This window comes from Alosa pseudoharengus, unplaced genomic scaffold (assembly GCF_046254945.1).
Source record: "Alosa pseudoharengus isolate Yale_2024_CS ecotype anadromous, Long Island Sound unplaced genomic scaffold, YU_APseudo_1.1 YU_APseudo_1.1_scf_20, whole genome shotgun sequence".
In the NCBI taxonomy this organism is placed as follows: domain Eukaryota; kingdom Metazoa; phylum Chordata; class Actinopteri; order Clupeiformes; family Clupeidae; genus Alosa; species Alosa pseudoharengus.
This window is the reverse complement of record NW_027468664.1, coordinates 35602180-35623555: the sequence shown is the minus strand read 5'-3', so window position 1 is coordinate 35623555 and position 21376 is coordinate 35602180. Positions and strand designations below refer to the sequence as shown.

The window sequence follows — 21376 nt, the reverse complement described above, 5'->3', positions numbered from 1 at the left end:
ATATCGGGCAGGAATGGGACAACATTTCATTCTCATCATTTTGTTAAGAGAGGTGAAGCAGCACAGTGGTTAGGCTTGGGTATCGAATATCGAGTATTGGTTGGAACCGGGACTATCTTTGCGATTTTCCCGGAATCGTTCAAAAGTTTAAATTTCGATTCCTAGTTTCGATTCCCAGTCCGCCGACCGGAAGAAGAAACGGCTGAACACCACACCAAGCGCATAGTTCATAGAATTAAAATTCATGGAGAAGGTCAGACTATTTCATTCAAAAGCAGGGTTCCCGCGAATCCTTAAATAGTCTTAAATACAACTGAATTTTCAAAAGAGAGGTATTAAATGTGCGTATGGGACCGCCAGCGAGTGCAAGAGAGCGAGTGATGTCTCAATCCAGTTTCGTGTATTTAAAACGCAATTGTATAAGTGACTAGGCTATTAGGCTACGGGAGGAAGTGTAGTGGTTGCAGAGTGAAGATGTTTTTCACGGGTGTGGTTAAAGGTGTGAAAACGGTAATAATACAGTAGGCCTATGTACAAAATAATATGCCGTAGCTGAGGCCAGAGAGATATACAGGTAGCCTACGTGGAATGAGGAAGCCTACGGTAGAATGAGCGGGAGAAAGAGCGATAGGTTGGCCATACGTTCGGATTTAGGCCGGACATATTGATTTTAAAAGCCCTGTCCGGCGTCCGGCGCAGCCTCAAGCCGGACGCTCATTTGTTCTCCTTTTTGGAGTTGCGCTTGGCATCTAAAATCGTTGCTCGGATGCAGCATCGTTTCACAAACTATGGACGCGAAGACTGCTGCTCAAATTATGTGCAGTGCGTCGCAATCAGGAGGAAATACTGTATGTTAAGTTGATTATGTTTGCATCTTTCCAGCGTGTGTTGCTGGCCTAGCCTGGAAGAAAATGTTATAGCCTACCTGTAATATCTGCCAGCAGCTTGCTTGCCAGCGTTTCCCAGTAGGCTAGGCCTACTTAGCAAAAGTTGTGAACTATAACCGCATATTTTTTGAATGTCGGCGACTGGCTACATAAAAAAAAAACGTGCGTTCATAATACGTGCGTGCTTAAGATGAAACCAGCAGTTTTCAGCAGGATCACGCGAGGAGGACCTGTCTCTTAATTAATTTAAAACAAGTCAATGGTTTACGATTCAGTCAAGCTTTGGTTGGTTTAGATACAACTGGTATGCAAAATGTAAAGTAGTGGATTAACTTTAATTTGCTGTGCTGCATATTGGACAATAGATGCACATAGTACATTATATAAAGTAGGCTTATTAAAATATGTAAATAGCTTAGTCTAACTTTGAAAAAATATTGAAGGGAATCCAGTCCAGTGCACATGTCTTTGGCAAGTAGCCTAGGCTACTACAGACACAGGTGAAGAACAGTCAGCCTCAGCAGTAAGCAAAACCACAGCCAGCTTCAAAAGCAAGCAGCCCAGACCCTAAAATTGGGCATTTATAGCTTTGAAGGTAATTCACACACAATTATTTTTCTTTCGCCAAAATATATTTGGTAACTTCTGTAGACATCCAAAATGGAGTGGGGGTTAAAATTAGTAGGGGAAAAAAACTATTGCATAAAGTCATATATATCTTTTTGCCGTGGTATAGTCTTAAGTTTCATTTAGATGTCTTGAAAAGGTCTTAAAAGTCTTTAAATTTGCACTTGGAAAATGTGCAGATACCCTGAGAAAGACCGTTGGTTAGCTTGCTCATTTAAAATATCCTAAACTTTTTTTGACCCTGCCTCTTAAAAAAATCGGAATCGAGAATCGTTAGGAACCGGAATCGAAATAAGAAATCGGAATTGGAATCGGAATCGTTCAAATTCAAACGATACCCAACCCTAACAGTGGTAAACATTCCCTTTCCCAACTTTTTTTGAAACATGTTGCTAGCATCAAATTCAAAGTTATATATTTTCCATTAAAATAGTACATTTTTTCATTTTTAACATTTGATATGTCTATGTCTATGTCCTTTTTGCTGCTAAAACGGTTACATTGCGTTTACGGGACTAGAATATTATTACCTTCTGTTTTTCTTTTCTTTTTACACAACGTCCCAACATTTTCTGATTTGGGGTTGTACATTCCCAGTTAGATACAGATCACCTGTAGTTATCGAAAGTGAACCCTGAAGGTGAGCAAATATGATATGATAAAAATAATCATAATGATATGAAATATGATATAACAAAACAATTGAACTCAACAATGAGCCATATCCTTGAGGCTTGAATGTAACCAAAATTAGATTTTTCTTTTTATAAAGTTAATAGTGACAGAAAATGAAATCCCAAATAACTGCATATACCATGGGAAATATCTCGACTTCCCACCCCCTTGCCAACTAGTTTAAATTGATATGTTAGGTAATCACTAGGGTGAGCGCTTTTTGGAAAGAATTTGTTTGGTGTGCCATTCGGTCCTAGCCTAGAAATCTAGACGCACCCTAGCGGCGGCAAATTAATTTGCTCAGCCTGTACGTCTAGTATCAAACCATAGGGATTTCTATTGGCTGACGCCGTGGACTTCATCCAATCACAGCGCTCTATTTTGTTAGAGAGTCTTAAGGCGGGCTTAACAGGATAACGACAGTCCTGTGACGGTGAACAACAAGGAAGGTGGCTATGGCTAACGAAGAGCGGTTGTTTGAATCGGCGTTGGCGTCAACTTTGGAAGAGTTGGACTTGTGCTTTTCTTTGAAAGTTGAGCAACACAATGCACTTAAGTAATTCCTTTCGAAGAAGGATGTATTTGCCGTTTTGCCGACCGGATACGGATATGGTCGTAGCGCTGGCCTATTGCATGCCTATGCAGTTTGAAAGACAATTCTCTGCCCGCCCCTTGGATTAAGCAAGGTAAATGGTTCGATTCCAGACTATACATTTCAATGATTTAGGATGGCCCGCCAGGCTAATTCGGTCCTGCACATTCTCTAGATCTCCTACTCCATCCCACATGTGTGTGTGTATTTGTGCATGCAGGGACCAAACGTAAAAGTTTAGTGGGGTTACATGCCCACCAAGTTTCATGTTTCATGTTTGCTGAATACTACAATGCAGCTTTTGTGTGTTTTACCTTCAGCTCTTCCACACCTTTGTGTAATTCTTCAGGACTCTTGTACTGAAAGTCTCTCTCCAAATAGTCTTCTTCAGCTTGTGTGATCCATTCCTGCATCTCCTGCATTTCCTTCCGAAGGCTCACTGTCTTATCAAGACCCCCTTTAAGAGCAGATTTCTTTGCATATGCCTAAATCAAGTATTACAGACATACTTCAGTATATGGACAGTGTGAACTTGACAGCAACCCCTAAATATTTTAAATTAAAAATATCTCAAAAGTTATTCTATGTCTTGAAAGTTGTACCCTTGTGGAAAAGAAGTGTACCAAATTGAAATATGTGTGCTAATAATATGTTAATTGCACTTCAGCGAGTGCTAGATGCTTTGTTTTTTTTTAACTCAATTAATTAAACTTCAGTGCACTCTGCTTCATGTCATGCATAATAATGCCCCTCAGTTGTTCTAAAATCCATGGAACCGACGGCCTCACAGGGCTTACTGCTTAAAGGTCCCTGAAACATAACAATTACTTAAATACTATTATGTCCATATTTTAGTTGCACTTTGTTTTGTGCAAAATGTGCTAATTTGGAACTTCAATGAACCTCTGTATATTTCAATCACATTTCTTTCAAAATGTAATACCAATTACAAAGCCTTGAAGCTAGCCCAAATTTACCTGGAATGATTTCATTGGAAATGGACCTTCCCCAGCCTTAATATCAAGAAAATATATTTGTGTCTTATGATTTCCCCACCATATGTTTCCATTAATGTCACTAGGAAGTATGTCAGTAGACATGTATTCATGTCTGTGTAGGTGGGATTGTCTGGAATATCTGGCAATATAAATAGCATGATGGTGGGGTAAGCAATTTACAAAAATGTATGTACTGACATAAATAGTTCCAGGTAACGACTGGTGTACTTGGATGAATGTCCTTAGGACTTTTATTCGGTCATTTAAAGATTATTGGGGTTGAGGGGGCTATGTTACCTTCACTATTGTCAGTCAATAGTGAAAGAAAATAACTAAGTGTAAGACTTTGTTGTGTTGATGCCTAAGAGGTCAAATACTATGCGGGTAGCGTGTAGGCTATACAGATGTGTGTAGGCTATACTCTGCTTGTCACACACACACATTTTATCAAAGCAAACTTTAGTGGAATCCTGTTGCATACACATCCTTTGCATACACTTTCTTGTAAAGAGCCTCAGGGCCAGATGTACGACGTACATTTGCGAACGTAGCATTATCATCGGTATGATACGGATACGGCCTGCCAACGGCCTGCCAATTCATTTTGGGTGGCCCCCCAAAAGATGTCCGTAGTATATAGCATCCGGTCCGCACAGGTGTACGACACCGTCAAACTATAACCTCCTTAATTTTCCGCCTTCATTCTCTATGGCAAGTCGTAACAGTACACGTTTAATATGTCCACTGGTGGTTGTTTTGGCACTGTTTCGAGTTTACAATTGAAAATGGAATGAAATGTAGGTCTACCTGCAAACAGTGTAAGATAGGCTTATGCTGACTGCATCAGTGCTCAAAGTATTCTAAAATGTTATCTATTAATTGTTAATAGGCCTACCGTCTATTCAAGTCATATTTCTGGGATATTATTTGCCATTGTCAGCTCCTGCAACAGGCAGTTTGCTGGCCTGCGGTGTAAGTGCAGCCTTTTAGTGCATATCAAACCATGTTTTTACGTGCATTTTGCGAAGAAAAAATGCCCCAAGTGGGCGACCACTCCTGTCTATCGTCTATGCAGACATGGGAAGTATTTTAATTAGCGTATTTTGTCATTTGTATTTTGCAGGAATGGAAAAAATCAAATATAGTTTGTAACAAAACACATTGAGGGATCGTATTTAGATTTCAAATACTTACAGTGGGTTGCATAAGTTTTCACCCCCATGCTAAAGTTACCCAGTATTCCAACCTTTAAGGACACCAATTTTCTTTGTGAATGAATGATGTATCGTAAATAAATAAATGTTCTTCATTAAAATACAGGGTGCATAAGTACACACACCCCTATGTTAAATTCCCATAGAGGCAGGCAGATTTTTATTTTTATAGGCTAGTTATCTCATGGATCCAGGATACTATCCATCCTGATAAAGTTCCCTTGGCCTTTGGAATTAAAATAGCCCCACATCATCACATAGCCTACCCTTCACCATACCTAGAGACTGGCATGGGGTACTTTTCATAAGATCATCTCTCAATGCAAATCAAACAAGCTATTAGGCTAACTGAAATAAAACCATAATTAATCTGCTAATGGGAGGCACTCTTATAACAGTATTGTGGGTAAAACTATATCAGGGGGCTCGCAATCAGATTATTTTCCAAAATCGTTCAGCCCTAATTTAAAGTTTACTTTTTCCAGACTACTGTATTGTCATTTGTCCACACGAAGAAGACGTGCATTTCCTCCATAACGCGGAAGCGATGCGGGCCATAGTTTTGCACAAATTGGAGCAGAAATACACCAAATGTTGAAAAAAAAAATTCACGTGTGATGAAGTCTTGGATCTGTTATTCACCTATTCTGATTCTGAAGGAGAATATCTGCCTTTTGGAGAATATGATCGATCGTCTATTGACTGATAGTCACGGTGTGTCTGTGAATGGAGGTACGTTTTTGCGACTTTGCGTCCTTGCGATTTTAGTGTCCACTAAGCATATGCTTATTTCGACCCTCTGCCCAACATAGCTGGAGGTGCCAGTGGCAATAGTGATGATAGTGTCCGTAATGGATATGGTATAGACAGCAGGGGTTGTAAAAATAGGGCTCTGAAGAACTATACAGTCACCCGCGATATGGAACTGATTTGACCAGGCTACTTTATTGTATAGTAGCTAGGGCTGCACAATTAATCGAATTTTAATCACGATCACGATTTTGGCTTCCCACGATCAAATTTGCGTGATCGAGCGATATTTCAAATGCGTGCTCTACCCATAGAACAAACCTGGCAACCCATAGAACGCTCCGCTACAAAACAAATCAAGCGCTCCTTAAACCTGTCTGACCATGTGCCTGCATGCAGCCTACCAATGACAGCTGTTCCCTGCACTGCTCAGCCTGATGCACTGTGGACTAGTGACATTATGTTAACTATTAGTAGGCTAGTTAGACTATACAATAAACGACGATCAAAAATCAAATGTGTGGCACAGCAGAAGGCCAAGCTTGTCCCTCGAAGCGGATCATCCACTGTTCGAAAATATTTCGGATTTCAGGCAAGTTAAGTTAACCAAAAATATAAGCAAAGCAGGGCTCTCAACTCATACCGTGAAACACATCACATGACGTAAACCACACATGCCTTTTTTATCACGTTAACTTTTAGTCCTTGTTTGCTTCCTCTGATAGCCTATACTGTAATAAGAGTTGAGCTAACGACGGGAATCCGTGAATTTTATTCATGTATTTTATAAGCTACATGTGCAACATACAATGCATATGCGTTTCAAGACACAGCCTACTCAAAACGAGTAAACAATAATGAAAATGTAGCCTACACGTCAGTGTTTTACATATCAACGAATGACTAAACCAGGGTCCAGGTGTCCAAACTGCGGCCAGCAATGCACTTTAATTCGGCCCGTCGAGCATAAATTTATTAGTTTATCATAGGCCGCTCGCTATTTTTTTCCAGCGATAGACGACGTTGTGGCTACTGCAAACTGCTTTACACTCTTCTTAGAGAACGTTTACAATGTCAATGTCAAAACAGCTTGTCACATCGAGATACATAGAACCTCCATTGCAGTAGATCTAACTACGTTATGCTAGTCCATTTAATTGGGGACGCATTTGAGCGTGGGAGAGAGGGCGATGGCAACAGTAGTTCCCATTACTGACCATTTATAAATTGTGAGAGGGCACAGCCATAGGCACAGCACTAGCCATAGGCTATATTTGAGTGGAGCTGGCAAAGAGTCTTAAAGTGACAGTGCACCATTTATAAATGAATTAAACAGCATCAAATTAACAGTATTTCTTAAGAAATTAATTTTCTACAACAAAATTATTTTGTCATTTAAATAATACAAAACATTATTATTATTATTATTATTTGTGTGTGGCCCGCTGGCCAATTTTCAAAACCCAATGTGGCCCTTCAGTCAAAAAGTTTGGACACCCCTGGACTAACGATTACAGTAAACTCATGAACACGAAGCAGAGCTTAAGTGGCTAATGGGGAGCGTTGGGAGGATTCCCGGTAGGCGTTTTACCAAATATTAACAAAGTAGCATGCACAAAACATTTGTTTGGAAGTTGTTTGGAAGTCGCAGTCAAATCTATATTTGCAGTAATTTAGGGGAGTAAATGTGAGGGGAAGAATTTGGGTGAGCCAGATAGCAAGTCCAATATGTTTAGGGAAAAAATATTTTTGTCACTAAAATTAATTAATAATCGTGATAAATAATCGTGATCTCAATATTGATCAAAATAATCGTGATTATCATTTTGGTCATAATCGTGCAGCCCTAATAGTAGCATAGGGTTTGTGATTATAGTAATAGTTTACTATTGTTGGTTTACATGTGACTGTTTTCCTGTTCATTTGTTATGTCGGTGAAATGACAAAAAATAAAGTAAAACTGCTCAAATATGTTCAACATCTAGTATTTACTGAAATGTGCATAATTCACAGTGGTAACCATCCAGTGACGTCATAATATGCAAATTAGATGAGTCAATTTATCCCCTTCATAAACTTCTGTTCATACTCAATGATTTTCACATTTACAGTAGGACTTTATCTCTGACCACTTGCAAGCCATGGCCTTTTGAAATTTTGATGTACAAATCCAATTTATTCTTTTTAAACCCTGGCGGCTAAAGGGTTAATCAAAAACATATTATTGCATCATTTATTAAGTATTAACAATAATGTATGAACATATTTAAGATATAGGCTTATTTACTATAAACACATAAACTGTGTGAACAAATGCTTTACTGATGATAAATTAGAAATTACTAATGATGAACAAACCATTAACTAATAAGTAACAAAGGCTTAATAAATGATGAATTGTGTGAAGTTATTATAAAGTGTTATCAAGAAGTAATTGAAATGCATTAATTAATATAAAGGATAAAGGCTGCGGAGGTGTCCCACTATGTAGAATTAATGGATGAGGCAGGAAACAACTTTGTGTTTCCTCCAGCAAGTCTATTAATTCTGTACATCAGGACACCTTGAAAGCCGTTATCCTGCTTATCCCCGGTTGCCACTCATGTATGCTGGCAACAGTCATGCCTTTATAGCACAAAAAAGGAAACATAGTTTATTTTAAAAAGAAATAGACTTTTTCAGTTTGTTGCATATCTTTCTTTGATAACTAACAGTGATAACGGTGAGTAGTTAGCTTGGTTACATTTGATCATTTTGATGCAAAGCCTGCTTTCTAGTTCAACCATCATTTACTATGGTTGTTATAGTTACCATTCAAAAGAGCATTAATATGGAATGGTAATTAACCTTTTTATTTTTGGTATATGAAATGTACTACCAACATAATGAGGTACAATTATTTTCCACGTGGGTATATAAGTCATTAAAGATGGGTAATATTTCACCTGTTTACAAATGTTCTCCCACTGTGTGTTCAGCTCTTCCAGTTCTTTTGAAAGTTTAGCTGCAAATGGAGGTTCTGCCTCCTTCTTCAGGGCCTGACCAACCTCATTAATTCCATTCACACTTGGCTGGATGGTGTGTATGTCATTTACCAATGCCTAGTCAAGAAAATAACAAAACAAAAAAATAACTACAGATGCATTTGATACAGATACAGAAAATTAAAATATAAGTTCTCCACAGCAGCAACCTGCTAACTCTCACCCAGTAGACCAGACAGGATAATAAAGGCAGTGCACAGAAAATTAAGACACAGTGGGCTCCAAAACTCTTGTGGAAGATAGGTAAATATAGTCCATTCTTGATTAATAATTTTAGTGTCATACTGAAAACAATGAGAAAAAAAATCCAATCTTGAAGTGTTACTTTTTTGGAATGCTGGATCATTGTTCTGTTGAAAAGGCCAATTACGGCCCTAATTTTTATTTCTTGGCAGATATGGACAGCTTTTTGGTATTTCATAGAGTTTATGATGTTTCCTAACCAAGTTCACAGGGCTTTTTTGAACATTGTAATTTCCCTACCATACTTTGTTCAATCATTTTACATCACACCCACCTTGAGTGTATATTGCCAAAATCTTATCGTTACATAAAGGCCTTTTCATGGCATATCATCCATCCAATTTATCCATCCATCCATCCATCACCATTGAGAGCAGGTCAGATTCTTTTTTGGACTTATTTTCTCGATAATGACCGATTAAATTCACACGCTGAACTTAAATCAAACATTCTTTTTCACAGCTGATCAACCGTCAACCGCTTTCACTTTCGAATGAAGTTTCATTGAAACATGTGACCGGACTACTTGGTGAGTGATCAGGGCCAGGTTAAGGTCATCTGGGGCAGAGGCCTCCCCGAGCCCCCCCCCATTTTTTTTCAATATATATTACTATTATTATTATTATCAATATACATAAAACAGAGAGAGAGAGAGAGGCAATTAAATTATGACAAACATAATGTAAAAATGAAATTTGCATTTATATGGCGGAACCGTATAACCAACATAATAACACAATTGTACCAACATACAAAAAACAAGTAGCCTACAAACATGGGGCAATGCACACAAAAAAATCAACCATGAAATATTACATTATTACCATCAGTTACTTCAACTAAGGCTTGAAAACTTCCAGTGGTACCCAGGTCAGACTAAAATGTGCAACTCCCGAACTCTGAACTCATGAAACATTGTAGCCTAGAGTTTGGCGTGCACGCACACAGCCATATCATGATGCATTGTAACACGCTGTCTGTAATACACTGTAACACGCAGCCCTAGCCCGCCACGACGTCAAATACATTGAAACATGCAGTCTAGCTCACGCACACAGCCCAACCACATCAAATACAAACAAGGGGGGTGTCGTAGCCGATAACAGTAACGTTGTCAGGGACAGGGGTAGTATGCCTAGACGTGGACTTATCACTATTTTGATCCTCGTTTTGAAAAAAGTGGACAGGGCGCCTGCAGGAATGAATGCGATGGTACGCACACACCCACCTAACTTTCAACGCTTTGATAATATTTGTCCCGGTTAGGTTCCTGCATTGGTCAGTTAAAAAGTAGCCTACTGTAGTAGGCTAATAACATCCACATGCAATATCTTTATAACAACAACGCCTAACAACGACCTATTTATTTGGACAACTTTGTATAGCCCTATAAAGGCTAAAGTTACCTAATTTTGTTCTAGCGAAGGCTACGTTGTATGACTAAACAGTGGTAATGCTAGCCTAACGTTTTGACAAGCAATAATCTTGCCTACCTTGTGCTTGCGGCTAGCCCATTTGAAATAACTCCTCTCGCTTTGCTGTCTCCATCCTTTATGTTTACGTTGTTTAAAACAACGTGTTATATCCATGATGAGTCTCGAGTTAATGAATTAGCTCATACCATTGTGTGCTGATAACCAGCATAGATAGTAATAAAAAACAACAAGCTAGCCTACAACTTCTGTAGCATGCCTGTGTATCTCTCCTGCTGAAACAAAAGGTGCGCGCGTGCATAGTTCTGCATTAAGTTGATTGATAACAATACACACTTTACTTTACAGAAAATTGTAAATAGCCTACTGGCATGCAGTTAATGGAATAGGCTACTGTGCAGAGTTGAGAAGTTATGGTAGCCTAGGCCAATTTGGTGTGAATACACGCACACAGGGGAAATTCTCTGTCGTTGTTGAGTAGCCTGGCTGATACGCACAGTGCGTACGGCCGTGGTTTTGGCGCGCCTTACTGAGAACGTCTGGCTGAAACTCTCTCTTTTTTCGAGATCCGCTTTCATATTTCCTCATATATTGTGTCATGCGAAGTCATTGTTGTCTGTGATAGAATGCATTGTTACGGGCAAAGACAGGTGACGATAAGACACTTGTTTTCTTTTTTAAATGTCCCGCGCCGGGGCCCCCTAGTGGCCGGGGCCCGGGGCAGCAGCCCCTTTGCCCAATGCCCAAACGCGGCCCTGTGAGTGATATGAAAGACGTGAATAACGGTTTGTTATCGAGAAATATCAGACTTCTAAAATGTTGGTATGGCCCATTCAAGTGAAAAGAGCAATCTGCAGCATTATGAAGAGCCGTGTAATAACATTGACTATTATGGACAGTTTATAGCGAATTTGGTTGCTTATGTTATTAAATATTTGCTAACACTTTACTTGACGGGTGAGTTCATAACACATAGCAGCTGTCATAAACTGCACATTAAGCATTCATGACTGTTTCATGAGACATGACTCAACATTCATACATTTCATGAATGTGGAAGACAGAACGACGACAACTTGTCAAAATAAAAGTCCAACAATCGCAAAACAGCATTGCGATCACGTCACATCTGAGTCAATGGGCTAAATATTTCATGAATATCTTATGAAGTCTACATCAAATGTCACTTTACTATACAAGTTGTGAAGTATTCGTAATCACAGAGTTTAACACTGGGAGGTAAACTAGCCTACATTCAGCTGACCCGTATTTATGTAACCTGGATACCATTAATTTAATCTCTCCAGCCTTTGTAAATATTTCATGAATATCTTATGAAGTTTACATCGAATGTCACTTTACTATACAAGTTGTGAAGTATTCATAATCACTGAATTTAACACTGGGAGGTAAACTAGCCTACATTCAGCTGACCCGTATTTGTGTAACCTGGAACGGTTGGACATTACCAGTAGCAAAAGATGAGAAATCATCTGCAAAGGTAACATCATAAAATATTTATGAAACAAAAAATATTTGCTTGACCATGTACTGTCTTTTTGGCACTGAGTAGCCCATTGAAGAGGTTTGGAACAAAAACGGCAATGCTGCTTTGCAATTATTGGACTTTTATTTTGACAAGTTGTCGTCGTTCTGTCTTCCACATTCATGAAAGATTTGGTATAAATGTTGAGTCATGTCTCATGAAACAGTCATGAATGCTTTATGTGCAGTTTATGACAGCTGCTATGAATGTGTTATGAACTCACCCGTCAAGTAAAGTGTTACCAAATCATTCTTTCAGCAATAGGAAAAAGGTCCATTTTTGTTCTCAAGTGGTCTTGAATGCAGAGCAGTAACATTTTCAAAACTTTGTACATTTGCAGTCCATAAGGGAGGGATTATCCTGAGGAAAATTTGAGATGTTTAGTTTCTGGTGGTTGGTATTTGAAAGCCATAAGCTCTTAATGTTTTTTTTCTATAAAAATGTTAATTTTATTATCCTCTTGAAAGGATGGCATGAAATGCAAATACTTTTTTTTTTCAATAGTATTCCACATTGTAGACAACTTAGTGTTAGCATGTCGTCCTGTAAACAGCTTGAAAGTGTTCGACCTAACTTTTCTTTATCACTGTCCCAGTTGGAAAAAGTGACTAACTTTAGGTGCTTAAATGGTCAGATTGCCCTAGCTCATCCCATAATATACCTTCAGTATTTAATCTTCATTTTAAATCATCGATCTTAAATTTAAATACTGTGCCTTTTTTCAACTGAAAACAAAAGTGTGTTGTGCAAAATTACTTACAGTGCATTGTTCCAGCTGCTTCTCCAGAGCCTCAGTGTCTCCCAATGCTGGCCACTCTTCATTCAAGAATACCTCCACTTCAGCCATCCATTTACACAATGTTTGAGTGTCATTCTGTTGGATTAATAACCGCACAAACCATGACAAGAATGACAAGAGTGTATCTGTATCTTTATCTTGTTAAGTCCATCTTTACAAATGTGCATGTTGCTTTTTTGTCAATTACAGGTCATTTAAATACAAGTTTGATAAATCAAATCAACACAACCCAACAACAGTTCGACTGATATCTATAGCCTATTTCTTTACGCAAAGGCTGACTGACTATCATTAGCTCTGAATGGACAAATAAAGCCATGGTGCTATTGAAGAAGAAACGTTTACAGAAAGCAAAGTAAATGTTATTTTAAATGATTCTGTCCTCCTGCACTCCTCACACTCTCTATCCCTTTCAAAGACAAATGTTTTTTTCACCATTTTTATTGGCCCAGCCTATCTTTGACAATATAATTGAAAACCATAAATGAATCCTGTAGGCTACATTCAGCCAAACATTCGTGACTTTCTTAGGCTACAAACTGAATGTTAGGCCTAGGCCTCTAACAAAAATGATGAGTCAATCAAAAGATCAAAAGTGCTGGCAATGAACTTGTCCATGCACCACAATTTTTACTAAATAAGATAATAGGCCAATAACTGCCGTTATTTGTTTCGCTCTATCTTCATCAGATCTCAACCAGACATTTGGCCAAGACCTGCCCTGCTCTGCTTCTGTTTGGCCAGTAACATTAGGCTAGTTAGAATGAGAGCTGAGGGGGGTGGTTGCCCAGGGCCTCATACAAGCTAGGACCGCCACTGGACAGAACTCGTATCCGACCTGGCCTCTGTGATACAGCAGCAATATAACTAAATATTAGGGCTGTCAAACGATGAAAAAATATTTACTATTTAATCTCATATTTTGAAATGAATTAATCTAGATTAATCGCGATTAAAAAGTAAATTTTCTCCCTAAAGACTAAAGGCGCTATCTTAATGATCTGAAACGCAAGTATCAAACGCAAAGAGCAAGTAGCTTTGTGGGCGGATCTTGGGCGCTGTTGCTATTTTACCGGCGAGATAAATGACTGTTGCACATACGCGTAGATTACGGTGGGGACGGGGGGGATATGTCCCCACCACTATTTATAATTTGAATTTTGTCCCCACCACTTCTAAAAAAGTGCAAACCAATTGCGACTGAAAAAATCCCCACATATGAAATCATCCGAGTCTAAACCATGCGATAGGCGCGCACAATGACATCCTCACAGCATGCACACCTGCCTGGATATGTGTGGATCGAGTGTTCTGTGGTTAAGGTTTTTTAACATCCGCACCCACCCGACCCTCCAGTCATGTAATGCCTGCTAGAGTTGACTGTAGCTCGGAATGCAATCGGTTGCCATAGTAGGCTATCCTAAAATCCAGCGATAAAACAAAGCATGAACTCGAGCGTCGGTCTGGCCTATATATGTATATTGTAATGTTTACAGATAGGCTATCTAGGCGATATTTGTAACATTTATTTTGTATTTGGCCTGTTATAAAATCATGTAGGCCTATTGAACAATTTAAACACATTGTGAACCCCAAAGTTGGAGACATGCATATAGACATTGCTGCAAATTTAAAACCGGATTACTCTGGAATGGCTAACTGCACAGGGGAGTGCTTTAAACTTTAATTAAAACTTTAAACTTTAATTACACCTTTGTGTTCGGTAAGGTCTGCTGTTTATTCTGATATATGGTTTGCAGGGTTCCTACACATTTTCCATTTCAAAATTCCATACTTTTTCCATACTCAAAATTCCAAACTTCTCGGCAGATTTTTCTGACCATATTCGACATTGCGGCCACATCTGGTTTGGGATAACTAGGTGAAAACAAAAGTATGGACAACTGAAGTGAATTAAAAAATGACACTTAATATTCATTAATTTAGCTGGGTCATTTTTAGTTGTATCTTAGTTGTATCATAGTTGTATCTTGACGATGGGGACTGACAGTTAAAGGTAAGCTATGCAGTATTGGCAATTTCCTTACTGTTTTCTCGGTTTTTACTTCTTTTTCGCTGGCTCTGTCATGACGAATGTCTGAGAAACATCATCACTACTTTTTTCTAGCCGGTGCCTGACGTGTATGTGTATTTGAATGCAGTAAAGCAATTCGTTACACTCGTTATACTTCCTGACACTGAGGCCGTCGGCCCGCCGGCCCACAGTTGCAAGGGTGGTTTTTCCACTCACAGGCGCTAGGTGGAAGCGAGACGGCCACCATTCAACCCGAAAAAAGTCATATAACCATTCCAATGACTCTGAAGCTGTTAAATGAAGGTAAATTAAGCTAAAAAACTTCCATATTAAGCTAAAAAACCTGCATAGTGTGCCTTTAAGCTACACAACAGTAGGAATGGTTCGTTATGACCTGAGTGAAGTGATTAGTACTGTAGATGCAATAGTCTGGAAACACACATATTTCTCCATACCCTTGTTTCTTTTTTCCATACTTATCCAGACCTGGAAATTACTAAAATCAAATTCCATACTTTTCCAGGTTTTCCATACTGCGTAGGAACCCTGGGTTTGTCATGTGTTGAGGGAAAAAAGTTCGCGAAGCCAAGATGAATGGGTAGGGAGACGGGCACAGAAAATATGATTAAATTAAAGCTACTTTTCTCGCTAACCGTTTACCACAACAACTAACCACCAACATAGTTTAAAAGCTGAGAAAAAGCTCTTTCGTGTGATACATGTGATGTCTGTGATGAATAGGCTACTTCGCAAGTAGTTCAGCAAATTTGGGTGGGACAGAAATACCTTTACAGAGCAGCAGATCAGGGCTGGCCATATCGGCTCTGATGTACATTGATTTAAATGCATTATCGCTTCACTACACAACACGCGAACAAGAAAGAAAAGAAAAAAGAAACCAACGAGCTTATGTCACGATTTCCGATATGCCTAGGCCTAGAGAAAAGACAGCTATAGGTAACCTAACAAGTAGGATTTGCTTTGCCTACTCTGCTGTTTGGTTGTCCCAAACTTTGAGACGACCCATACTCGCATTAACTGAATCTTATCAACCCGAACTGCGATGTTCCAAACAGAGTGACAGGATGCAATGCCTAATAATCTCACTGCCTATGGCATAACTGATACAGTGCGCCTAGGCCTACTGTTAAACACCTGAAAAATATTAAGCTGCTGTTTTCTTTTCATGACGAGCACTAGGCCTACGTTTGAATGATTTATGACTGAATGGAACGTTGCGTTTTTATGCGCCCGAACTGCTTATCACGTCGTGTGACAAAGTTTACACCAATCATCATCTTCTAATGTATCCTTATGTTGAGATGTCCATTCTCTTTGCCCTAGGTTATCATTTGTGCGTGAAGCATGTTTCAATTAAGACGGTACACAAGCTATTTTTATTGTTGTATTGAATGATTTCATGAATGAATTGTACGCACATAGGCTACAGGATTACGGCTGGCGGCGCCACTGACCAAGGCCACAGTAGCCTGTGAACCTCTGATTTTCAAAGGGGAATCACGGCCAACGCAGGGGGCAACTCTTCGCTTCAATTTCCCTTCCAAATTACTTTTTATTGTCTGAAGACATCTATCGCAAGAATCTAACATTCTAAGCAACAGCAAAGCAAATGCAACCAAAGTGCAGTCGGTTTCACCTCGTTTTCAGACACACGTTGCGGCAAAAAGACGTCTCATTGTTTTTTTTTTTGTCGGGTCGGGTCAGGTTCAGGTAGTTAATCAGTGCATATTGAGGGTCGAGTGGGTGAAGATTGACTCTCCTGACGGGTCGGGTGGGTGCGGATGTTAAAAAACCTTAACCGGCGCAACACTACTGTTCAGCATATTGTAATGCAGCGTTGAATGGATGAATAGCTTACATAAGGGTACCCTGCACTTTTCAAACCACACTCAAGCTTATGGTTATTGTCCTCACCACTATTAAAAACAAACTGACGCCCTTGCTGTTGCACCCGACACAAATTTAAAATGGGGTGGTCTGAAGTAGCTACATTACTCATGGGTGTGGTTTGGGTGTAACGTGCAATAAACCAATCAGAGCGTCATCTCACATTCCCTTTAACAACAGGCGCACTTGTTCCATAGCAGATTGCTATTATGATGGCGGATTTACCAGGCGCAACCATGAGCGGTTCAGTTGGAGACAGTTTGCTATTGATTTTTCTTCTTCGACAAAATGTAACACAGAAATGTCACAAAGACATACTTTCCGATGTTTTGGGATCACTCTCACTGATTCACAAGGTTATGAATGCATGGTGATATTTGTAATGTAATCTAACATTATCTCACTATAGACGATGCAGCTCTTCTGTCAGATAAGCTCTCCTCTCCCGTGCTGCTGCTGGGGCATTTGGGTTAAATGGCATCGGCATGCAATTCAACATCACGTCTCCTTAAGTCTTCTAATATTTCCTAATTTATGTCATCAACACATCTATGATTTGTGGAAATATGTACCCTAGATTTATGCCTATTTTTTCACTTAATCTTAATGGACACCACAATGATTTCCCTCGTGTTGTAATATTTTTGTATATTTGTATGATTTGCAGAAATGGGAACTACTGCATCCGTATAGATGAGAGGAGCAAAGTGTGCGTTGTGCAGCACATGCTACATTATGGCCAAGCAAGCGTGACTGCAGGTGTACCATCAGGCAACTCAACAACAATAAACAATCCTCTGTGTGTATTCACACCAAGTTGACCTAACTTTCCAGCTCTGCACAGTATCCCATTAACTGTATGACAGTAGGCTATTTGCAATATTTTCTGTAAAGTAGAGTTTGTAAACACATTATCATCAACTTAATGCACGCACAACTTTTGTTTGAACAGAGAGAGAATAACAATGCACAGACTCAGCAACTACATAAATTGTAGCCAAGGCTACTTGCTGTTTTTTTATTACTATCCATGGTTGCTGGTTATCACCATGTAATAAGCTGATTTATAAGATAATTCACTAACTTAAAGTATGAGCTACACCAGGCACGTAACTGAATCGTTCCGTTCGCAACGCGTAAAATCCATTTTAGATGAATGGTCTATTTTTTTTCGAACGTACGCCCCACTGTCACGTCTGGTGTAGCTACTTCCATTGATTATATTGGAAGCTAATTGTTGCAGCAGACGCAGCGCAAACTATACAATCTGGGTCTCTTAAGACTACACATCTCTTCAACTGTTTCCTCTGCCCAAAACTGTTTCAAAATAAAAGTCCTCACTACAATAATTCACTGTTAAACAATTTAACCCATTAAACTACTGAACTTTTTACATTCAACTTTTAAACGGTCTACTTTTAAACTATCATTAACCCTCTATACCCCAGTGGAATTCTACAACAATGCCCCAGATTCCTGTGAATTCTAAGAGAAAATGGCAATTTGAGAAACATTTCAAATAACCAAGAATAACTAAAAATCTAATGAAAAGTGTCAATTGTAAGTTTCTTTCAGTTTAAAGATTAGAAATGGCTCTTTCAAATGATATATGATATTCAAATGATATATGATATATAAGAATTATATATTCATGTTTCCCATAGACGGCCATAGGCCTACTCACTTACAGTCTCAAAGTCTTTCACTAACAAAAAGTTATAAATATGGTTCACATATTTCTGTATTAGAAGCTGGGAAACAAGATACTATGAGTACTGATTTCATTGAAATAGACTGGCATATATTGCACTTATTTGGGATTTAGCTGGACAGTGAGCCTTTACAGCTAAAAAATGATGAGGATATGAAGCATAGCGCATGAAATCGTGACTCATTTGATAAGCATGTCACCAAGAATAGGGACTGTTAAACATGACATGGATTTACGTTTTGTTTTATATGCACATCATGTTATATAATTTATCTAAACTTGATCAGTTGATGATAATGAACCTGTTCACTCGTTCACTAACCTTCAACCTATCCTGTGCTAAAATTACGAGTCTCAGACTAACGTTACATCAGTGAAGGTAGCAAATTAGCAGGCTTTTTTGTAATGACAAAGATGACGAGACATTGGCCTACTTGTATACAAATACATTTTCCTGACATCCATAAGCAGAAAACACAACGGTGGTTCCCGCTTTGGTTATTACTCAACATAACAACTCATTTAGAGAGACATACATAAGTAGTAGTTTGCAATAACTATCTGTAAGTGGGATAACGATAATGTTAGCTTTACTGTACAGTGGGCATCGCTTTCAAATGGCCACTTCAGTCGCGCATTACGAAGCGTGAAGCTGCGTAAAGCTTTAGTACCACTTTAAGCCACTGTGCGTCGCTCAGCCTGCCGCCCCTTTCGAAAAAGCTCGATTTACCTCTATTGAGGCTACTTGGGTATGCTGTCTACATTATTGTCAGTGTTGGGGTAACGCAACTACGCAAATCAAAACAGTGGTGTGATAATTGAGCCAGTAGAGAAATAACTGTTCAGAATTAATCTGTAGCCTTGGGTAGGCTTCTGCGACGTTTTTAACAGGCTACGCTATAGAGGCCTAGACAACTATGACCCACGTTTTGGTTTCGTAAATTAATTTGCCCCTACTTTTTGACTGCAATGTAGTCAATTGACTGCTTGACATGTCATTTTTATTTTTCTGTACAATAAACAAATACATCTGCTTTATGCCGCAGAATTACATTCATATTTGGAACTTACATAGGCCTAGTCCAATGCATCGTTACACTACGTTAGTGTTTCCCAAAACCATAGTAGCAACGAACGTTCGCAACCACTATCGTAAAGTTGTGTAGTTACAACTACACCTCTCAACCTGTGGTAGAATGCTAGTAGAAGCATAGTTCCAGGGATCTTCATGTCAAAGACGTCACTGACGCCAGTTATTTGTTTGCAAATTAATAATTATAAATATATTTAGGTTTCTAATTGATATTTACACTTCTAACCACCATACATCCATATTTTAAAATGCCCAAGGCAGAAAATACATCAATTAAAAGTAAATTTGCAGCCATGTGCACGTAAGTAAAAGTCACACACCTGCAGATAATAATAAGGTGGTGCGCACTTTTTGACGAGTCAGCTGAGAATATGTAGCCTTTGATTTTCATGGAGGGGGGGGGGGGGTCCTTGTTAGTTTACGCAAAACCAAGCCAAGAAGGTGGATTCTGATTTTGATAATATGATCTGCACAAAAGATAAACTTAGGTAAACAACGATGTCAATATTGTTGTCAAAATCAGTCAGATTCGAACTCTTGGACAGGGGACTGGTAACTGCTGTGCAACGGTGGCTGTCATCTGCCGGCCTTAACGCAATGCGCCACAGAAGTATGTGCAGGTGCCCGTTCACGTGCTACTAAACGTCATTAACCACCTTAGTCCAGACTACTGAAGTTTGGAAACTATCATGGTCCAAACTTACAGTACTATGTAAGTACGACAGTTTTGGGAAACAGTCGTAACTTACATGTTGTTTAGTTGAACGATGCATCCTGTTAGTAAAAAGCTAACCTCCGTAGTTGTACGGGAAACGCACCCCATGTAGGCCATTAGCAATCTGTTTATTTTATTTTATGAAGCCTACACAGTAGATCACATGCCACATTCTCACTTTCAATAGACAGATGCAATAGCCATTGGTCAAGTATTGAGTATAAAGCAATTAAGATAGTACCCTATACAAAAAGTACTTCATACTATCATAAAAATTCATTAAAACGAATAGCATTTTGCAACTTGACAAAACACTGGATTAAATATCGTAGGCACAGGAGAAAACTTGTACATCCATTGGCCCGTGGGGAGATCACATGCCAGTTGCCTCTCCCTTCAGTGCTATGCAGTCCCTCCAGGAATTCGCGATGTTGCGATCGCAACAATTAACGTGAATTCAGCAAATCCTCGTGAATTCTGGGCGACCTCGCAATTTTGTCCAAACACTGCAACTTTTTCGCAAATTTGACCAATCATCATGGTTTCCCCGTGAAATTTTACCTACCACAACAGCCCCTCGCGCAGAATATTGATTGCTAACCTGCCTAAGCTATGAAAGTAAGTTAATTAAGGCCTACTTGATTTACTGACATTTGAGTAGGCTACAATATGCAACCCATTGGCAAACGTTTACACCTGGAGATGTCCTTTTAGCTCGTGTCATGTTTGCTAGCTTGTGGGCTCAGTTTGTGTAGTGCAGTGCTACCAAAATCATAGAAATTAATAACATTGTAAGACATTTACCTCTTCTATGATCCAAGAATGATTTCATACGAGTTATTTTTTAACATTTATTTTAACTAATGACAGAAAACATCCCGAATTCTGTCCACATATCGTAATGCACTATGCAAAAAGTTATTTCCAGTAGTAGCCGAACACAGTGAGATGCAAGCGTTCCAATCCACTTAGATATGTTATTACGCTACTCTCACGTCCTTAAAGTGGCAGGCAGTCAATTAGACTTACACACCACCAATGTAATAACATAAAAAAATAAGTGTAGTCTAATAGTTTAAATCAATATGAAATTACTAGATACTTAG

The 21376-nt window shown here is 39.0% G+C and overlaps 1 protein-coding gene across 1 annotated transcript in view; it reads right to left on the bottom strand.

Moving 5' to 3' along the window:
* The window catches only part of dmd (dystrophin), a 541017-nt gene that overhangs the window by 280722 nt on the left and 238919 nt on the right, over positions 1–21376 (bottom strand). Inside the window, exons 24-26 of the mRNA XM_076297170.1 lie at positions 12770–12883; positions 8689–8844; positions 3096–3266 (exon numbers count right to left, since the gene is read on the bottom strand). Coding sequence (XP_076153285.1) covers positions 3096–3266; positions 8689–8844; positions 12770–12883 — 441 coding nt within the window. The remainder of the gene's footprint in view (positions 1–3095; positions 3267–8688; positions 8845–12769; positions 12884–21376) is intronic.